Below are 19,704 nucleotides of genomic sequence, written 5' to 3' on the forward strand. Positions count from 1 at the left end.
TACCAATACAGTCATCTTTCCACCCTTTTCCTTGTTTTTTTTTTAGGGGGGGGAGGGGTGGATAATTCCAATCAAATCGATTGGCTGGGTCGATAGGAGTCAATTCTATTCAAAAAGAGACTGGCCTTGATTCATTGTCCCAATGGTTGATTCCCCTCGTTGTTCCTATCAAACTCACTAAAGATTTGGTAGAGCTCTTGGTAGATTCAATCGGTTCGATCAGTTTATCTTTCGTTGGAATATTCATTTCCTATGTAATGTATAGACCAAATTCTTTTTGTGAAATAAAAACTTATAAATCTATTAAGAATATCAATTTTTTAGATGAGAATTTGTTGAGTCCGTTCGGACATTTCATTCAAGGTTGGTCATGGAGTGCCCAAGGAGTAGACAAGCTATATATGTAGACAAGATTTTCATCCCACATTTGATCCCAAGTCATTTGCTAGAGACAATCTATTAAGAAACTACATATAAGCCAAGAATGAGATCAAGCGATTTCATGTAGCTTGCTAATGCTTGCAAATAGAGGATTGAGACTTGTGCATTCATGTGGAAGAAATGCACAATGAAAAAAATGCGAACGTTTACACTCGCACCGATTTTTGATCATTAGAGACATTAACGATAGAATATTGCGGAATAAACCTTAAGAGCTTTGGATAATCATAATTACGATGCATTCATAATTATGAAATGCTACTCAATTTAGTTAGTAGAAAGAAAGAAAGAGTGTTTGTGGGTTCTTTCTTCAACATGGAAAATGATGGGTGATCTTCCAAGAAGACGTAAGGTCTTAACTGCCTTTGTAACTGAATGTTGACAGGATACGAGGGGGGTGATGCCAGTGTGTGTATCATGATTCATCTACAAACTACTAACGTGTGCCCCCGGCAGAACAGATGGAGCTTGATGGAGATGGTGGAGACAAGGAACAGGACCCTACGGTGGCCATCTTCTACATTTCATGTTAGAGTCAAGGGTAGAGAGGTTAAAAAGCAATTCAAAGAACCCTACCGTGGGCGTCTGAACCCACACACGTGGCCGAGAGGAATCGTAGTGTGAAAGAGACCACATTTTTATCGTGTGGAGAGCAAATGTGGAGGCTGGGAGGTTGTACAACAGCCATGGCATTGAGGTCGGTGTTGTGCTGCAGGGCAACCATAGCCAGGATTCAAACTCTAGCGCCATCATCATCATCCACAGCTTGCCGCTCCCCCATCCGCGCAAGCAGTGCGCGAGCCTTACCCTCCTCCTTTAAAATACGCTGCCTTTCTTCTTCTTCTTCTTCGTCGTCGTCGTCTACACCATCGTCTCTGTCAGTTGAAGAGGCTCCAGCGCCATTTTCCCCTGCAGAATCAGCAGCAACAGCTACAGAGGCCCCAGACCCTTTTGCAGATCTCAACGCTCTGGACATCCGCGTAGGCAGAATCGTCAAAGTTTGGAAGCATCCAGAGGCCGATTCGCTCTACGTTGAAGAGGTCGATGTTGGGGAACCCGATGGCCCTCGTACCATCTGCAGTGGCCTCGTCAAGTACATTCCCCAGGAGGAGCTCCAGGTTTTTCTTCTCCTCAGGGTTTCTGTCTCTATCTGTATTGACTGGTTTTCACCAGATTTTCTGCACGCGTGCTAAGTCAGTTCTCTTCCTGTGATGAGCTGTGTTAGGGTTTCTTTTCCAAGGGTGTTTGCTCTTGTACTGACCAGTGCCTTGTATCAGGGTTTCCTTCGGTATGGTTTGTTCTGTAATTGTTCTCAGTGTAGAATGTACATAAATTTTCCACAAATCAATTCGTAAACTTCTGAATTTATCTTTGTAATGCACCTGAAATGAAAGCAAGTGTGGAAAATAGCGCTGGTGGTGGCAATGGCGTGTCCTTTTTCAACCGTGAAGTTATTCCATGTCATGGTATTGAATGGCGTGTCCTTTCTCATCCATGCAATCGACAGTATCAGGAAGGTTCTTGTGGGCGTCTTATTTCACAAAGTATCTTGTAAGGGGGTGGTAAATTCCAATCTCTAGTAATTTCCTTGTTGAGGCTTTCAGATTGGCTTCTACCTATCCAGGATTAATGAATGTTATATCTGAATGTACAAAGGAATCATTGTGTCAATCATGACAATCGTGTCAGCAAAAAATCAGGAAAGTACATAACATCATCCAAAATCATGTCAATCCTTCGCATCATCTCTTGGTACCACCAGGTAGCCTGCAATCACAAGGATCTCCACAAAAATGTGGGTGCCACTCTTTATCACACGGGTCACGAAATAAATATCAAAATACACTCCGCATCCCAAAGTCCAAGAGTTCATCAAACAAACTCAAGTTCATCTTGGGCAAGACCAGTCCAAAGAAGGCTCTTGGGTCCGTCCAAGTCATCTGTCTCTGTTGTACCTCTATTGGTCAAGGGTTTTTTAAACTACCCATCTACCCTTGGACCTTTCGGATATTGAGCAAATAGTGTAAATCTGGGATTGCAGGCTATAATCGCCGCATCTCCCCTGTCAGCTAGTCAAAACCAACCTTCTTAACATACTCTCTCCACTTGTCAGGCATCAATTTGCTCATCCTGGGTGTAAATCCCACGGAATACTCCAACGGAGGGAAAGAAGCTATCAGGTATCGAGAGGAATCGTGCAGGTAAACTTGAGACAAACTTAGGATAGTCTGCCTCGGAAAGCCTTTGGTATACTTGTGCCGTGTTGCTCCCAATCAGGAGAATAGAGGATTGTGAAAGAGTGCACAGAGCGGAAGCAAAAGGGCACTAGAGTGTGCTGAATAGAGAGTGCAAGAGTGCAAGAGAGAGAAATATGGAGCAACTATGCTGAATATACTGAAGCAAAAGAGTCCCAAGCAAGAGACACAAGTAGTCTCATAAGTGAGGGAGCAAAAGATGTAGAAGACAAGATGAGAAGTGGGAGGCCAGCCCCACCTATTTATAGGTGGGTAGCGTTGGCCGACTGGGAAAATAGCATATGGGCTGGGAAAAATCCCAGAAAATATATAAAATAGGGGTGGCCAGCCCAAAATCAAGGGCCATGCAAAAGGGACCAAAAGGACACCAGAAATGGGCAGAAACTGGGGATGAATGTGCTAACACCCCCTCTCAGCACCAGATGTTGAACATACTCCGAGAAGCCGAAGAAGTCGTCCTTTGTCAAAGACAAAAGAATGCAGCAACAACAGGTACCAGGAAAGCTCCACAAGCAATCTCCACAACAACTCAGCTACAAAAGCAACATAACAAGCTGCCAGGTACACTGCTCCTCTAGAAGAAAACAACCATGTAGGCTGCGTCGTGTTGCTCCAAATATTGGTGCCAAACCCAAATGTAAACTCGCTCCAAGAAGATAATACCCTCAAAGGAAAGAGTCCATCTACTCCAACTCAGTACCAAGAGTATGTTAGAAGTCATCTCCTGTCTTTACTAGACACCACGGCCTCTGTTGTGGGTGTGCCCGCCCTTTGTAGGTGTTTTCTCATTTTTCCTCACTCGTATTTTTTCCCATTTTTTTCCATTTTTTTGTGGCTTGCGGGGGGCAATCCTGAGTTAGCAGGCGCATACATCTTTTGGCCGATTGTACCCGACTGTAGTACAGAGCTGGCCGACTGGTCTATGTGGCAGGTCGTGGAGACGTACCGTCGTTTGCCTCTGGAGTAGGCCGACTGCTGCTTGGGGTCCATATATAATGTACCCTCACAGCCCCTTGTCATATCATCTTGTATCACTTCGGGATCTTGTGTATATAGAGCAGAGTTACATGCATATCTCTCTCCTCCTCTTGTGTTGTCTATTTTCTGCACCCTACTTGCTCTTGTGGTCTCAGATTTGGTTATCATCTCCGCTACGTATTTTGACATGGTATCAGAGCCCTAGGCTCTTGATAGATCTTGGGAGTTTTGTGAGCAAGAGAGGGACTGTTGCGTTGCTGATTGGTGGATTGTTCGGGAAGAGAAGAAGCAAGAGGACGGCGGGCTGAATTGTTGGACAACCACTTGTAGGTGTAAGTTTTTTTTTCCCACCCACCTACCCTGTCCAATTACATCCCCGCAATCGCAGATTTGTTAGAGATGGTTGAGAAACATGTGAAGATCCCATCACTCCCCACATTCCCGGTGGACCGTCAGTTGGACGGGAACAATTACGGCATATGGAAGGTTATGATGGAGTCTGTGCTGGAGTCATATGACCTTGTTGATTTCATCGTTGTCGGGGTCCCACGGCCAGAAGCAGAGGAAGGGGAGTTACAGTCAACCAGAAAGGACCGCGAGACACAGGCATAGTTGTGGGATCGTGTCAATGCCAGGGTCCGTTCTTTTATCTTCCTCAACTGCACACCGCAAGTAATCAATCATGTTGTCATCAGCCTGGACATTTTCCACTATGAAAGGAGTTTGGTGGACTCCAGGATGTCTAAATATTTGGAAAGTACAAGCTTTGGGAAGGGGGGATTATCCTAGAATACAAAGGACCACACTCCTAAAATTTAGGAAAGTCCCGACTCCGATGGAAATTCTGTTCGCGTCATTACATTTGGAATTGAGCAGATACCAAGAGTTGGCAAAGTGCCTATGATAGAATGTCTACCAGTTGGGATATTTTTAGAGATAAAGTTTATGGAAGGACCCATCTCTTAGATTGGGACATGTGGCAAGAAAGTGGACCAAAGTGAGACAAGCGGCCTGACACTTGTTAGAAAGTGGATCAAAGTGAGACAAGTGGCCTCACACTTGTCACTTCAGCTATTGTGTGGCTCTCCACTTGTCATGGTAGCCTTCTCTTGCCATTTTAGCTCATGGGAGGCCCAAATCTATAAATTGGAGCCCTCTCTCTTCATTAATGGAGGCTCTTTTGTTGCACACTAGCCTCTACCACCATTACAGGCTGCCCTAATGATGGCTACTCTCTTTCTCTCTCTCTTGAAGGCTGCCCATGAAGAATACCGGCTGTTGGGGATTGTTTTGGAGGCTTCCATCGCGAAGAAATACTGAAGGCAAGGGTATTTAATCATTTATTATGATTTCTAGCCATTGTACTTGTTGTACCAGCCCTTGTACCGGCTGTACCAATCTCTGTACTTGTTGTACCAGCCATTGTACCTACTCTACTAGTCATTGTACATGCTGCACCAGCATTTATACTTGCTGTACTTGCCGTACCAGCCATCGTACCGGCTGTACTAGCCACCATATCGGTTGTACCAGCCATTGTATCTGCTGTACTGGCTGAATGGAGAGTTGTACTTGCTGTACCAGCTCTATTGCATGAAGACCCATGATTTTTGGGGAAGAATCAGTACCCACACAGAGGTATATGGATTATATTGTTGGCTCGGCATTTCTACAGCTTGTGTTCCGGCTTGGTTGCCTTGTGTTGGGCTGTGTTATGGCATTTGTATATGCATAATCCGACATCTCGCGTGGGGAGACTAAGGCCCTCAAAGTTTGTACATGATATTATTCTCCTTGGGTAATAAAATACTGCAAGGGGGGGGTCGGCCCATTCCGGCCTATTCGAGTTTACTCCACGATCTGTTAGAAGTCATCTCTTGTCTATTTGTATACACCAGGGCCTCTGTTGTGGGTGTGCCCGCCCGTATATCATTTTTCCACACTCCCCGTATTTTTTTCCCTATTTTTTCCATTTTTTCCTAGTGGCTGGAGGGCTGCCAGGTGATGCCAGGAGCACTCTGAAGCTGGCCGACTGCATCTGTATCTGGGCTGTAGGAGTGCTGGCCGACCTGGTTTGCTCAGGCGTGGGCATCTGTTGCTGGCCGACTGCTATTTTCAGCAGTCGTGGACATTTATCTCAGTCGTGGGCACCATCTGAGGCTGGCCGACTGCTCATGTGGAGATGTATATATTGGCCCTCAGCCCCCACCACTTTCTCATTCAGTATTTCCGGGATCTTGTGTATAGGGAAGAGTTTACACACATCTCTCTGTGTTTCTTGTGCTGGTTATTTTCTGCAGTCTACTTGCTCTTGTCTACCCAAGTTTGGATATCATTTCCGCTGCATATTTTGACATGGTATTAGAGCCCTAGGCTCTAGGAGATCTTGGGCGTTTTTCTAAGCAAGAGGGGGAGCAACAGGTTGCTGATCGGTGGACTGTTTCGGGCTGAACGGGAAGTGAAGGTGCAAGAGGAAGGCGGGCAAAGGGGCTGGACAGCCACTTGCATATTTTCTGATTTTCAGATTTTTTCCCACCCACCCACCCTTTCAGGTTACTCTCCGAGATGGCAGATTTACTCGAGATGGCTGAGAAGCACGTGAAGATTCCGACTCTTCCCACGTTCCCAGTGGATCGGCAGTTGGACGGGTCCAATTACGGCATCTGGAAGGTCATGATGGAGTCAGTTCTGGAGTCATATGATCTTGCTGATTTTATTATCATAGGGGTGCCACGGCCGGAAGCGGAGGAAGGGGAGTTATTATCGACGAGGAAGGACCGAGAGGCACAGGCACACATGTGGGACCGTGTCAACGCCAGGGTCCGGTCGTTTATATTCCTCAATTGCACACCACAGGTGATCAACCATGTGAAGCACATGACGCTGGCGAGAGGCATATGGGAGCACTTGGCTTCTTTGTACAACAGGGTGTCACCCATGAAGCGGATATCCTTGGAAGTGCAGATGCGGGTTATGAACCCTGCAAAGTCTTCGACGATGTGGGAACACATTAACAAGCTGCAGGCCCTTCAGCAGGAAGTCCTTCAAGCTGGGAAAGAGATATCATCTGAAGATATGGCCATCACGTTACTTTCCCACTTGCCTGGTCAGTATTCTACTTTCTATTCCTCGTTGATCACTAGTGGCAGGCTCAGTACCATTACTTGGGAGGAGCTTGTGCCAATGGTCCTGGACCAAGAGGAACGTTTCACGAACCCTCCTCACGGCGGAGGTTCGGAGGCCTTAACTGGCCAACGGTCGAAAGGCCGAAATACCAACAAGGGCAAAGGGAAGGCTTCACCGGAGAAGTCTTCCGAGAAGAAGCCTGATCCAGAACGAGAGAAGCTGAAGGCCGAAAGATCGTGTAATGATTGTGGCGAGAAAGGCCACTACTGGAGGAAGTGCCCTAAGCGGACAGGGAAGAGTGCTGAGTCCTCAGCCTCAGCTGCGAAGACTCCGGCATTTGTGTACTTGGAGATGGTGGACTCCGATGCTTCATCATCTTCGAGCGAGGAGGCAGTTGGCTTCACCGCAAAGGATACCCGGGAATGGATTCTCGACAGTGGTGCTTCCAGGCACATGACTCCATCTCGTGACTTCTTCTTGGATCTGAAACGGCAGTCAGGTCGTATCTTTATTGGCGATAACTCCACTATTCCGATACATAGTGAGGGCCGGATGGAGATTATTCCCGACGGCAAGGGGGGCAAGCATGCTTCCCGTGTTCTTTATGTCCCTGCTCTGGGCTTTCATCTTTTGTCAGTGCATGAGGTATGCAAGACTGGCTTTCGGGTGGAATTTGAGGAGCATTCAGTTGCTCTAAGGGACCGTGAGACAGGCAAAGTTGTTTGGGAAGGCGGTGTGGAGAATGGCATCTACAAGCTCTCTGCACTCTCCTCACTCACAGGCTCTCAGGTCGGAGATTTGTGGCACTTTCGTTTTGGCCACTTAAATGTGGATGCTTTGCGGCGCGCCTTCCGGGACCAGATGGTGGTTGGCTTGCCAGATGTTGGTAGTAGGCAAGGACGCTGCAGTTCTTGCATACGTGGTAAGCAGCACAGGGAATCCTTTCCGAAGCAGGCTTCCAGGCGGGCTTCGAAACCTTTGGAGTTGATTCACACTGACTTGTGTGGACCACAGCAGATTCCATCCTTGGGAGGATCTCTCTACTTCATGCTGCTTGTTGATGATTGTACCAGATTCACGTGGGTCTACTTTCTTTCACAGAAGGACGAGGCTTTTGCTCGGTTCAAGGATTGGCACGTGATGGTGGAGAAAGAGTCTGGATTTCAGGTCAAGACTCTCAGGGCTGACAAAGGAGGTGAATTCTCCTCGACTGTATTTTTCCGGTTTTGTGCAGATCATGGCATCAAGAGGGAATTGGCCAATACCGGATCGCCTTCAGAGAATGGAGTTGTTGAACGTAAGAACAGGACTGTGGTGGAGATGGCGAGGACCATGCTGGAGCATCGAGATCTTCCTCGTCCACTTTGGGGTGAGGCTGTGGCAACAGTTGTCCATACCATTAACCGCTCTCCGACGACTTCTGTACCCCATATGACTCCGTTTGAGGCATATTTTGGCAGGAAACCCGATGTCTCGCACTTCCGTGTCTTTGGGAGTGACGCGTATGTACATATTCCGAAGAAGCAGAGGGGGAAGCTCGACTCCAAGTCCCGCAAGCTGATATTTGTGGGGTATAACTCTCTTTCCAAGGGATACAGGTTGTATGATCCAGAGAGGAACGAGATTGTTGTCAGCCGGGATGTGGTCTTTGACGAGCATGTTCCAGCATCCACTGTCGAGGAGCCGCCACTTCTTGGAGATCCAGAGGAGTCTGATGATGATTCCCAGTATATCACTCCAGACTCCAGTTGATCCACCTCAGTCATCACAGGAGGTTGAGCCCGCAGCTGGAGTTGAGCCCCCGCGAACACAGGAGGCTCCACGATCTGTTCGAGTATCTAGGTGGTTGTTAGACACCCTTCGGGAGTCAGGTGTCACGGAGCTACCCTCCGAGTGGACCACAGAGGACGGCCCTCGAAGATCACATCGAGTCCGAGATAAAAGCAACACGGCGGAGCTTCTTCAGGTGAACTATGCTCTTATGTCTCGTATCATGCGAGATAAAGAGCCCACTTCCGTAAAGGAAGCCCTTTCACAGGATACTTGGAGGGAAGCCATGCAGGTGGAACTTGATGCCATCGAGAAGAACAACACTTGGGAGTTGGTACCGAGGCCGTCGAAGCGGTCAGTCATTGGTGTCAAATGGGTCTGTAAGACCAAGTACGCGGCTGATGGGTCGGTGGACAAACACAAAGCCAGGCTCGTGGCTAAGGGTTATGCTCAGCGGCCAGGCATCGACTACGAGGATACCTTTGCACCGACAGCGCGGATGACCACGATTCGGACCGTTCTTGCCCTTGCTTCTTCTCAGAGGTGGCCCGTGTACCAGATGGATGTAAAATCAGCGTTCCTTAATGGTGACCTGCAGGAGGAGGTGTACGTTGAGCAGCCTCCAGGCTTTATTGTTCCAGGATCGGAAGGGATGGTTTACAGGTTACGTAAGGCCTTGTATGGTCTTAAGCAGGCTCCTAGGGCTTGGAATCAGAAGATTGATTCCTTCTTTATTCGGACTGGATTTCAGAGATCGGTTGCAGATCCGAACCTGTATCTCTTTCGGGAGCGCGGCATGGTCACACTCATCATCCTTTATGTGGATGATCTCATTCTCACCGGCGGTCATGTGGAGCACATTGGAGTGACGAAGGCTGCCTTGTCAAAGGAGTTTGAGATGACCGACTTAGGCTTACTCCACTTCTTCTTGGGATTGGAGATTTGGCAGACCCAGAGGGGGTTTTTCGTCTCTCAGCAGCGGTATGTTCATGAGTTGCTTGAGGCCTTTGGGATGGAGAACTGCAAGCCTATTACTTCGCCGATGGACCCGAACACAAAGTTAACCATTACAGATCCTTGTGAGCCAGTTGATGCCTCGCAGTACCGGAAGTTGGTTGGTTCATTGATCTGGTTGCTGAACACCAGATTGGACTTGAGCTTCTCCGTGGGGCTGTTGAGCTCTTTTATGCAGACGCCATTGAAGACTCACTGGGACGCAGGATTGCGGATCTTGCGGTATCTGCAGAGTACGAAGGATCTGGGACTCTTTTACACAGGAGGGAATGGAGTCAAGCTCCAAGGTTGGAGTGACTCAGATTGGGGAGGAGATCCAGACACGAGGAGATCTACTTCAGGATACACTTTTACCCTCGGCTCAGGAGCAGTTTCTTGGAGCAGCAAGAAGCAGCCAACTATTGCCCTTTCTTCGACAGAGGCTGAGTATCGGGCTGCTTGTGGTGCTGCTTGTGAGGTTGTATGGCTGCGGAGGCTGCTTGGCGAGATGGGGTTTCCACAGAGGGAGCCCACAGTCATCTAGTGTGATAATCAGAGTTGTATAGCTATTGCTCGGAACCCGGTTTTCCATGCCCGGACCAAGCATATAGAGATACAGTATCACTTTGTTCGTGAGAAGATCTTGGCGGGTGACATCTTGCTACTTTATTGTTCGACGGAGGACAATGCGGCGGACCTCTTCACGAAGTCTCTACCTCAGGCTACGCTCCGGCGGCACTCCAGCTCCCTGGGGTTGGTTACACAGCCAGGAGCTGAGAGGGGGTGTTAGAAGTCATCTCCTGTCTATTTGTATACACCAGGGCCTCTGTTGTGGGTGTGCCCGCCCGTATATCGTTTTTCCACACTCCCCGTATTTTTTTCCCTATTTTTCCCATTTTTTCCTAGTGGCTGGAGGGCTGCCAGGTGATGCCAGGAGCACTCTGAAGCTGGCCGACTGCATCTGTATCAGTCGTGGGCTGTAGGAGTGCTGGCCGACCCGGTTTGCTCAGGCGTGGGCATCTGTTGCTGGCCGACTGCTATTTTCAGCAGTCGTGGACATTTATCTCAGTCGTGGGCACCATCTGAGGCTGGCCGACTGCTCATGTGGAGATGTATATATTGCCCCTCAGCCCCCACCACTCTCATTCAGTATTTCCGGGATCTTGTGTATAGAGAAGAGTTTACACACATCTCTCTGTGTTTCTTGTGCTGGTTATTTTCTGCAGTCTACTTGCTCTTGTCTACCCAAGTTTGGATATCATTTCCGCTGCATATTCTGACATCTATGTGGTGTCACATGTGCAAGATCCATTTTCAGCATTTGTGGATGTTATGTCCAACTTTTATGTTTTATGCAAAGTGATGATGGATATGTGTTAAGGCTATGGCCATGTTTAAATGTTTTAATATGCATTGATGGTATCAACAAGTGTGTCAAAGGCATAGTGACAGGGGGACGGTGGGACGCCCACGTGGGACGTGGGAACGCTGTCCCGACTAACGACAGTTGCGTAACGGCGGTGGGACGGCCCGGGGGACGGGACGGACGGGACGTGACCAGGGGACGGGCATCCCCGCCCGGGGGGACGGGGGGACGTTTGCAACGGCGCAACGGCTACAAAATTCGAGCCGTTTTTTTTTTGGGTAACGGCTACTAGCCGTTGGCGGCTGGCCGTTTGAGAGAGAGAGAGAGAGAGAGAGAGAGAGAGAGAGAGAGAGCTGCCATATGCTATATAATGGGCTTCCTGCTACTCCTCTTCTACTCAAGCCTTCCAACTTCCAAGACTTGAGTACCTCTCCACCATCTCCCTCTCCTACTCAAGCTTTCCTCTCCACTATCTCCCTCTCCTACTCCACCACCTTCCTCTCCACCCTCTCCTACTAGACTACTTCAATCTTCCCTCTACCTCTTCTCCTACTCTACCCTCTAAGCTCTCTCCACCCTCTTCTACTAGACTACTTCAATCTTCCCTCTACCTCTTCTCCTACTCTACCCTCTAAGCTCTCTCCACCCTCTTCTACTAGACTACTACTAAGTTACTAACTATTCATGGCATCCTCTTCTCGTGCGGGCGGTAGGAGTAGAACGGATGGGTGGTCATGGTGGGATGAGGTCAACTTCGAGCCTCCTACTCATGCGGGGGGTGCACGTCCATGGACATGCAAGCGTTGCCCATATAAGCGTGTGGGTGGGGCCAATAGGGTGAGGGCCCATTTGTTGCATGAGCCCGGTCATGAGGTGAAATTTTGTGAGCGGGTCACACCGGAGATAAGAAAGGAGCTTCTTGCAAAGCTTGCCGCCCATCAAGCTTTGAATGCAAGCCAAAGGGTGCGTGGAGTGGATCCCAACACTTATGTCACTCCAACCCAAACATCAGGTTCTACATCGGGTGGTGGTGCATCTTCATCTACCTCTCTACCACGTCCTCCTCGTGGCACTACTCGAGGCTTCACACAAGCCGCCTTCTCAATGCCGCAACCTAGTCCACCCTCTCTCTCTCGTCGGCAAAGTACTCTTCTTGAGGGGAGTTGGGATCCCAAAAAGAAGGAGGAGGTTGATGCCGCGGTGGCCCGCTTCTTTGTTCATGACCACATTGCTTTTCGTGTGGCACGGTGCGTATTTCACTCACATGATTTCATCATCATGTCTCACGAGTCACGATTCACGGGTCACCATTTTGCCATTCTAATTACTTACCCTCTTTTTTTTTGAAATGATAAATAGGTCCGACTACTTCAAAACAATGGTGAAGAAGATTGGCGAGTACGGTCTTCACTACACACCTCCATCCTCCGAAACCTTGCGGACCACTATGCTTGACAAGGAGAAACGCCTTGTTGAGCAAGCGGCGGCAAACACAAAGAGACAATGGGCTCGCAATGGAGTCTCTTTGATTGCAGACGGATGGAGTAATGGATGGAGTGACACGCGGAAAAGGTCTATCCATGGCCTTGTGGCATACTCACGGGGGGAGATGTACTTTGTCTCCTCACATGATGCTTTAGGGACGGGAAAGAGTGCGGATGTACTTGCTGCTGAGTGGAGTAGTGCTGTCGAGATTATCGGCCCTGAATGTGTGATCGGTTTCATCACGGATGGTGAGGCGACAAATAGGGCAGCGGGAGCTATTCTTGAGAGTATGTATCCTCAAATCACCGTCTCTTTTTGCATGGCACATTGTCTCAATAATCTTTTGAAAGATATTGGGAAATTGTCGTGGATTGAATCGGTGATTGATGATGCATGTGCAATTGTGACCTTCATCAACAATCACACATACCTTCGATCCGAGTTTGGGAAGAGGTCCACAAAGGTTCTTCTCAAGTACTCGGACACTCGCTTTGCATACAACTTTCTTATGTTGCATCGCTTGAAGGATTGTCAGGGTGCCGTGCGGCAACTATTCATCAGTGATGAGTTTTGCTCCTCATCTTTTGCACGTACACAGGTAGGGATTTCATGCAAGAAAAAGGTCGACGATGCTGATTTTTGGGAGGACCTCAAGCGCACTGACGCCATGGTGCATCCCATTGTCCACTTGCTCAGGATTGCTGATGCTATGCAGCCATGCATCGGCAAAGTATATAAAGCCATGGACCAAATGATAGAGAGTCTTGAGAAGCTTGAGTCAGACGTAGATAGATATGAGGAGATCCACTCGCTTTGTGTGGCGAGATGGAGCTCATATTCCTCTCCTTTACATGCAGCTGCTTTTATGGTGGACCTAGAATTTCAGGGAAAAGGGCAAGAGGGTGATAAAGAGGTGAGCAACGGTTGGAGACTCATCTTGGATCGCCTCACGCCGGATGCAGAAATGAGGCGCAAAATTAGAGACCAGCTCTCTAATTACAGGGCATTTCAAGGCTCATATGGATGTGCAGATGCGCAGCAGGACAGATTCAAGGTTGGTGCAGCATTATGGTGGGAGGACTTCGGATCAGATGGACCAGAGCTACAATAGTTGGCGATTCGGATCTTGAGCCAGTCCGTTAGCTCTTCTTGCTTAGAGCAATTCTGGTCCTCCTACAGTTACATTTCATCAAAGAAAAGAAATCGGCTTGGGGTGGAAAGAGCTAATGATCTTGTCTTCATTAGCGCAAACTTGCGCATGCTTGGCAAGAGTGCAAGATGCAATGCCGATACTTTTACATAGTGGGAGATGGAACAAGAGGAGGCAGCTACAACTATTGCACAGGAGGGTGGGACAGATGGTTCTCATCATGAGCCTTCATCGGATGACACAACCCCCATCCACACTTCACGCACTCATGATCATGAGGCTAGCACCTCTCTTATTGGGAGCGCAGAGTATGAGAGCGAGTGACTTATATTTTGTATCGCCTAGGCTCCAACATCTTTTGAGTATATCTATTTAATGTTATCAACTTTAAAGTCTTTCTTTTCCGACTTTGCAAGTCTTGACTGTTGACTCTTGCACCTCGTAGCGTAATTTAATTTGTAATGTGTATCATGATTCATAACTTTTGGAGTTAGAAAGCTTGTTGTTATTGATTGATTAATCTTGATTCTTTACTCTAAAATTAACAATTTTGAGTGCCGTCCCCACCCCCCGTCCCCGTTCCCTACCTTTAGCCGTCCCCGTCCTCGTTCTCGTTCCCCGTCCTCGTCCCCGTCCCCTGGTAACTATGGTCAAAGGCCCTAGTCCCCCGGGCCCGCTGCGAGTTACATTGGTATCAGAGCATAGGCTTTCTTGGAAGCGGAGACTTCCCTCTATCAATAAGGAAGAGAAAAGATCTTAAGTGGGGACCACACTTACCATCATTGCTCTTTTTGACTGCAAGATGCTACTAGTGCTGGAAAGGTGTGGATCATCTCGATGAAGAGACCAGTCTACTTGTTTCGAGGCTACGTAGAGATAGGGTTTGGTTGACCATTGAGTTAGTAAGGCTACATGTTTCGGGGCTGCCTGGAGATAGGGTTTGGTTGATCATTGAGTTAGTAGGCATGTCGAGGCTACATCTGGTGTAATGTGGGTAAAAACATTCTTCATGATGCAATTTGGTTGGGCCCATATAGAAAGGAAAAAGGACCCATGGCTTTACTTATGGATTCATACACCAAGGTCAACTTTATTTGATTAGTAGTAGTGACCAACCCTATGGTGGTCTTGAATTTGGATTTGGATCTCATAGTAAAACTAGAGATTCGGGTGATTTTGTTATTACTTATTGCTCTTTATTGGAGGTGAGGTTCTTGTTGTGATGGTGAAGGTAGTCAAAGAAGAGGCAAATGGTCCAATGGAGATTAGAAGGAGTTTATTTCTTTGATGATCTTTGGAGGTTCCTGGATGCTCAAAGAGGATCCAAGCAATGGGTTATACCATGGACCAACAAGCTTTTGCCCACCATGGCCTCACCGTCTAGAGAGATACGTGGATGGCTATTGATGTGATGAGACTTGGGTGTAGGTCCTAGCTATTATAAGTGCCTATGTATGTAAGATATGCTTTTTAACTTCAAAGCTGTTAAAACCCTAAGATCTCTCTAGATAATTGTTATACATAAATATGCATAAATCATGCATAAACTCATCCACCCGATCATCCCCAAGCCCAAGGGATGCACATATGAATTATAATGAAGTACATCATACCTTTACCTTCATGTCTCATACCATCAAGAGGTATAACTCCAATCCAGTAGCATGTAGCTATAGTGTGAAATGGTAGGTGAGTAGTTATGATCCTCTACACAAGAGAGCATAACATAACCTTAAGATAACACTAAGAGACCATAGCCTAAGCCTCCCTCGAGTGTGCCCCATGCCCCTATTAAATAGGAGGGCCCTCAAGTGACTCTTAACTCTCCATCTCCCATGTGTGACCCTTGGATGCCTGACCCTAACCTTAACCCTTAAGGTTAGTTCTAACCCATGCTCCACTAGAGCTTGTTCCCATGCTCCCAGGACCCATGCTCACAAGACTAATGTGGGTTAGCCTCCTAGTATATGCACACATAATGTACATATAACATACTTTCCCTCTCGCAAAACATTGCACTCTTGCAATGAAAAGAAGGAGAACTGCGCTGAACAATCTCAATCGACTCCCAAGTTGAATCCTCTATTTCCCTATCTTTCCAGCTAATTTTAACCTTAGGGAATTAGTTAACTACAAAGTTTTCTTTCCCTGAATTCAAGTACCTTATTAGGTTCATGTGGAACATAGGATAATTCTTTGACTTCAACGAGTTCTTAAGGAGTAACTATGTTATCCTCACCTCCCAGTTTCCCTTTCAATCTATTAATATGAAAGACTGGATGAACTCTAACATGTGGAGGTAGTTTAAGTTTATACGCAACCGTGCCAATCCGATGAATAAATCGAAATGGACCACAATATCTAGGAGATAAATTTGAGCATTTTCCTTTGACAAAGTTTGAAAATCTTTAGGAACTTTTAAATAAACCAATGCTCCTGGTTCAAAAGACCAAATTGAGCGTCCTCTATTAGCATAGAACCGTGTCCTATCCAAAGCACTCCTGATAGAATCCTGAGCTTCGATCAACATTTCTTGCACATCACGCAAGAAATCCCTCGATGCATCAAGCTCGATGTCCTGAAGACTGACATCAATAGGTGCCCTGGGTTGATACCCATACATAAGCATGAACGGACTAAAACCAATAGCCGTATATTTAAAACTTTTATAGGCAAATTCCATCATTGGAATATCAGACTGCGGGATGATCATAGGAATTCATACTCAAAGTAATTTCCTCGTTGTAAACCATTCGGAATAAAGTAGGAAAACATGGCATTATAACAGCAGGAACCAGGTATCCATCGACGGCCTGATGTATCCCACATCTGCTCATGGAATTATCGGCATCCCGAGTTACCCATATCAACATAGAGAGTCATCAACGTCTCGATGAGTCACATATGTCCATCCGTAAACCATCAGGTTGACTGTATAAATCACCAAAGTACGGAGCTAGAGAAATGTCATGTGCACAGTGGATATCTACCGTGTGCTATACGCATGCAAGACTAGTTTCGAGGCTTGGGGAAGCTTGGAACTAGGCAGGCTGATTGACGAGCTGAGTTAGGGATATACTAACGGGCGGGCACCCAAGTATGGACGGGCGGGCGGCCAAGTGTGGACGTCCGATGACCGGCCAAGAGTCTATAAAAGGGTGGCCAAGGTTAGTTATTGATATAGAGAGTCTCGCGAGTTTGTGAGAGCTCTATGGTCTTGGAGCCTGGATCTAGTGCAGACGTGCACCTGCTTTACGCAGCCGAGGCCGGCAGCAATCTCGAGGCCCGCGAGGGCAGCTTCGTGGCGGTATGGGACGTCACGAGGAGCAGATTGGTCGGTACGTCAACCTAGTTAGCTCAACTCGTGGCTCGGTGGGGACAGCCAAGACTGTGGGCTTGCCCACGGCTGTCATGGTTGGGAGGTAAGTCAGGCCTGCACCCCCTTTGTTGTTTGTTGTTCGTTTGTTTGCAGGATTCGAGTTTCGAACCAAGATCGATCACGAGGGAAGATCCGTGCGGATTTGACAGTGGTATCAGAGCATACCTCGTGAACGAGCAAGTCGGTAGGTAGAGAAGAAGAGGTCGAAGTACGGTATGTGTTAAAAAAGCTTGCTGTTTTTTCTGTGCATACTGCAGTTTTCAGAATTTGTATGTGTTTTTTCTTCATCAAAGAACCCCATGTTGATGGGAGATGGTAGGTTGAATAGGGTTGATTGCTTTTGCAAAGAAGAGCCTGTTTTGTTGTGCAGTCGCATAACTTGCAGGGAGAGAAAAAAAAAAGAAGAAGGGAAAAAAGCATGATGCTTTTTGTAGCTTTTTGGTGCATGAGAGAAAGAGCGACAGAGAGTGTCGTGTTGCTGTGTCTGCTGGCCGAGAACTGCTGTGCTGGCCATGTATGTTGCGTGTGTGTCGTAGGCGTGGGGGCTACTCACAGCTACAGGCGGCCAGGCCTGCTAGGCATGCGGCCAGGCTTGCGTAGCCAGCCCAAGCCATCGCCCAGGCCACGCAAGACCAGCGCACAGGCCAGGCAAGGTGAGCGCCAAGGCCACGTGGCCCTGTGGCCAGGCGTAGGCGCAGCCTACGTGTGCGCACAAGCGCTGGCCGGAACCAAGCAGGATACGCCGGCGGGTACACGCGTGGGTTGGCGCAAGCGTAAAACTGCACCCGGCGGCACTCGATGATGGCAGCATGGTCGACGTCAGCAGCTGGCGACGGCATCTCCACAGGCGGGCGAATCCAGATTCCAGGGGGAGAGAAGAAAAAAAAAAAAAACTAAGGAAAGCTTTCGTTTTTTTAAGCTTTCAGTTTTTTGGAGTTAAATTTTTTTTTAAATTTTTTTTTAAAAGAACCCCCCCTCTCAAAGGTTTCAAGATGTTTATTTTTTTAAGAAAAGCGAATATATATCCATATATATATATATTAAAATATATATATATATATATATATATATATATATATTTATTCAAGAAAAAAAAACAAAAAAAAAACACAAAAGCTAAAGCAAAAGCTAAGCCTAGCTTTTCGAGTTTTTTTTTGGCTTTTGGGAAACCTTTATTAACCCCCTCACGTGGGCTTCTTGCCACACATCTCTCGAGTTCTCAAGTTTTCAAGCTCTCAAGCTCTCGAGTTCGCTCGCACTTTCATTGTGCAAAGATCGAATTTTCTCTCCACGTACCCTCTTCACGATGTCGACCCAACAATCAGAGTTGGAGCCCCTCGTGGAACGCGAAGGCTTGCCGGCTACGGAAGGCACTGATGCCGATCTTTTTGACGAGTTTGTGTCAAAATCAGATTTCCAAGAGTTCAAAGTAGCTCTCGAAGCTTCTTCGACGGAATGTCAGGCACAAATCGCAGCCCAGATGCAGGCTTTGCAGAACTCCATCGCTCTCTTGACCACTATCCTCTCTACTTTTTCAGGAATGGATACCTTGGCTTCTGCTTTAGGTCCCAACATTACTCCGGAACCGTTCGGGGGCGAGCAAAAGCAGCGAACCAAGGAGATCGTGGACACTTGGCTACACAAGTGGCAAGTTCACTTTCAGTTTCATCCATATGATGATGGAAAGAAGATACAGTTAGCAGCAGGTTTCCTGTCCGGCAAAGCTTTGCTTTGGTGGAAGGAACTGAACCCAAAGCCAATGACTTGGGCACAATTCGAAGACATTTTCAAGAAAGAATTCCTCAAGAAAGAGGATGACTACGATGTTGTTGCCCGGTTTTCAGCTTTGACCATGACCTCGCAGCACCTCACTTATGAGGTCTACCTCCAGAAGTTTCGTGACTTGCAGATGAAGGCTACAAAGATGGATCCCACTACTCTTTTGGGGTTTTTCGTAGCTGGTTTACCAGACTCGTACCGATTACAGGTTAAAAATAACAAATGTAAAACATTGGACGAGGCCATTCATTCAGCTCGTATCTATGATGATACGATGGTCTCTTCCAAGTCAAAACCCGTCACCGAGTAGGGGAACAAGCATAAAAGAAAGTTCTCCGCACCTATGGCTAACACGAATGAAGGCAAGTCTTCGGACCAACCTTCGAAGAATTCCAGTTCGAAACCAGCGAAGAAGAAACGACTCCTTAGGGCTTTGAAGCTCAAGAAGGAAGGACGTTGTTTTATCTGCGAAGAAAAAGGACACATGCGTAATGAGTGCCCGAAGCAAAAGGGTACCAAGTCAAACGCAGGACCCAAGCCAAAGACAGCTAACCAGTTGTCTTTGACAGGTACGTCAATTACTGTACTTTCTCGCCCTAGTACTTGTTCTGATTGTCTGTTCAATTCTAAAGTATTTGGCATGCATGATCTTCTCCGAGTTTATGGAGAAGTGAATGGCCATAAAATTCACATTCTTTTAGACCCTGGCAGTTCGCATAACTTTGTTAACTACAAACTTGTGCAGAAATTGAGTCTTGACACGACACTCAGCGACCATACCTATGACGTACGTCTACCTGCGGGCAGACAAGTTTGGGATCGCAAGGTCGAGATGCTTCCAATCCAGATTCAGGACTACAAAGATACTCTGGAATGCTATGTCATGCATCTGGAAAATGTAGACTTGTTATTAGGGATTGAGTGGTTTAAGACTCTTGATGTCCAGATAGATTGGTCTAGTCATATTTTTTCTTTTCAGCAT

The 19,704-nt window shown here is 47.3% G+C and overlaps 1 protein-coding gene across 1 annotated transcript in view; it reads left to right on the forward strand.

Moving 5' to 3' along the window:
* The first annotated feature begins 1,075 nt into the window (after positions 1-1,075).
* Positions 1,076-19,704, forward strand: part of LOC147640256 (Nucleic acid-binding, OB-fold-like protein) — a 68,366-nt gene continuing 49,737 nt past the window's right edge. Inside the window, exon 1 of the mRNA XM_086778604.1 lies at positions 1,076-1,559. Within this exon, the coding sequence (XP_086634730.1) occupies positions 1,098-1,559 (462 nt within the window). The 5' untranslated portion in view covers positions 1,076-1,097. The remainder of the gene's footprint in view (positions 1,560-19,704) is intronic.

This window comes from Cibotium barometz, chromosome 3 (genome assembly GCF_041138505.1).
Source record: "Cibotium barometz isolate CiBa-2024 chromosome 3, ASM4113850v1, whole genome shotgun sequence".
Classification (NCBI taxonomy): Eukaryota; Viridiplantae; Streptophyta; class Polypodiopsida; order Cyatheales; family Cibotiaceae; genus Cibotium; species Cibotium barometz.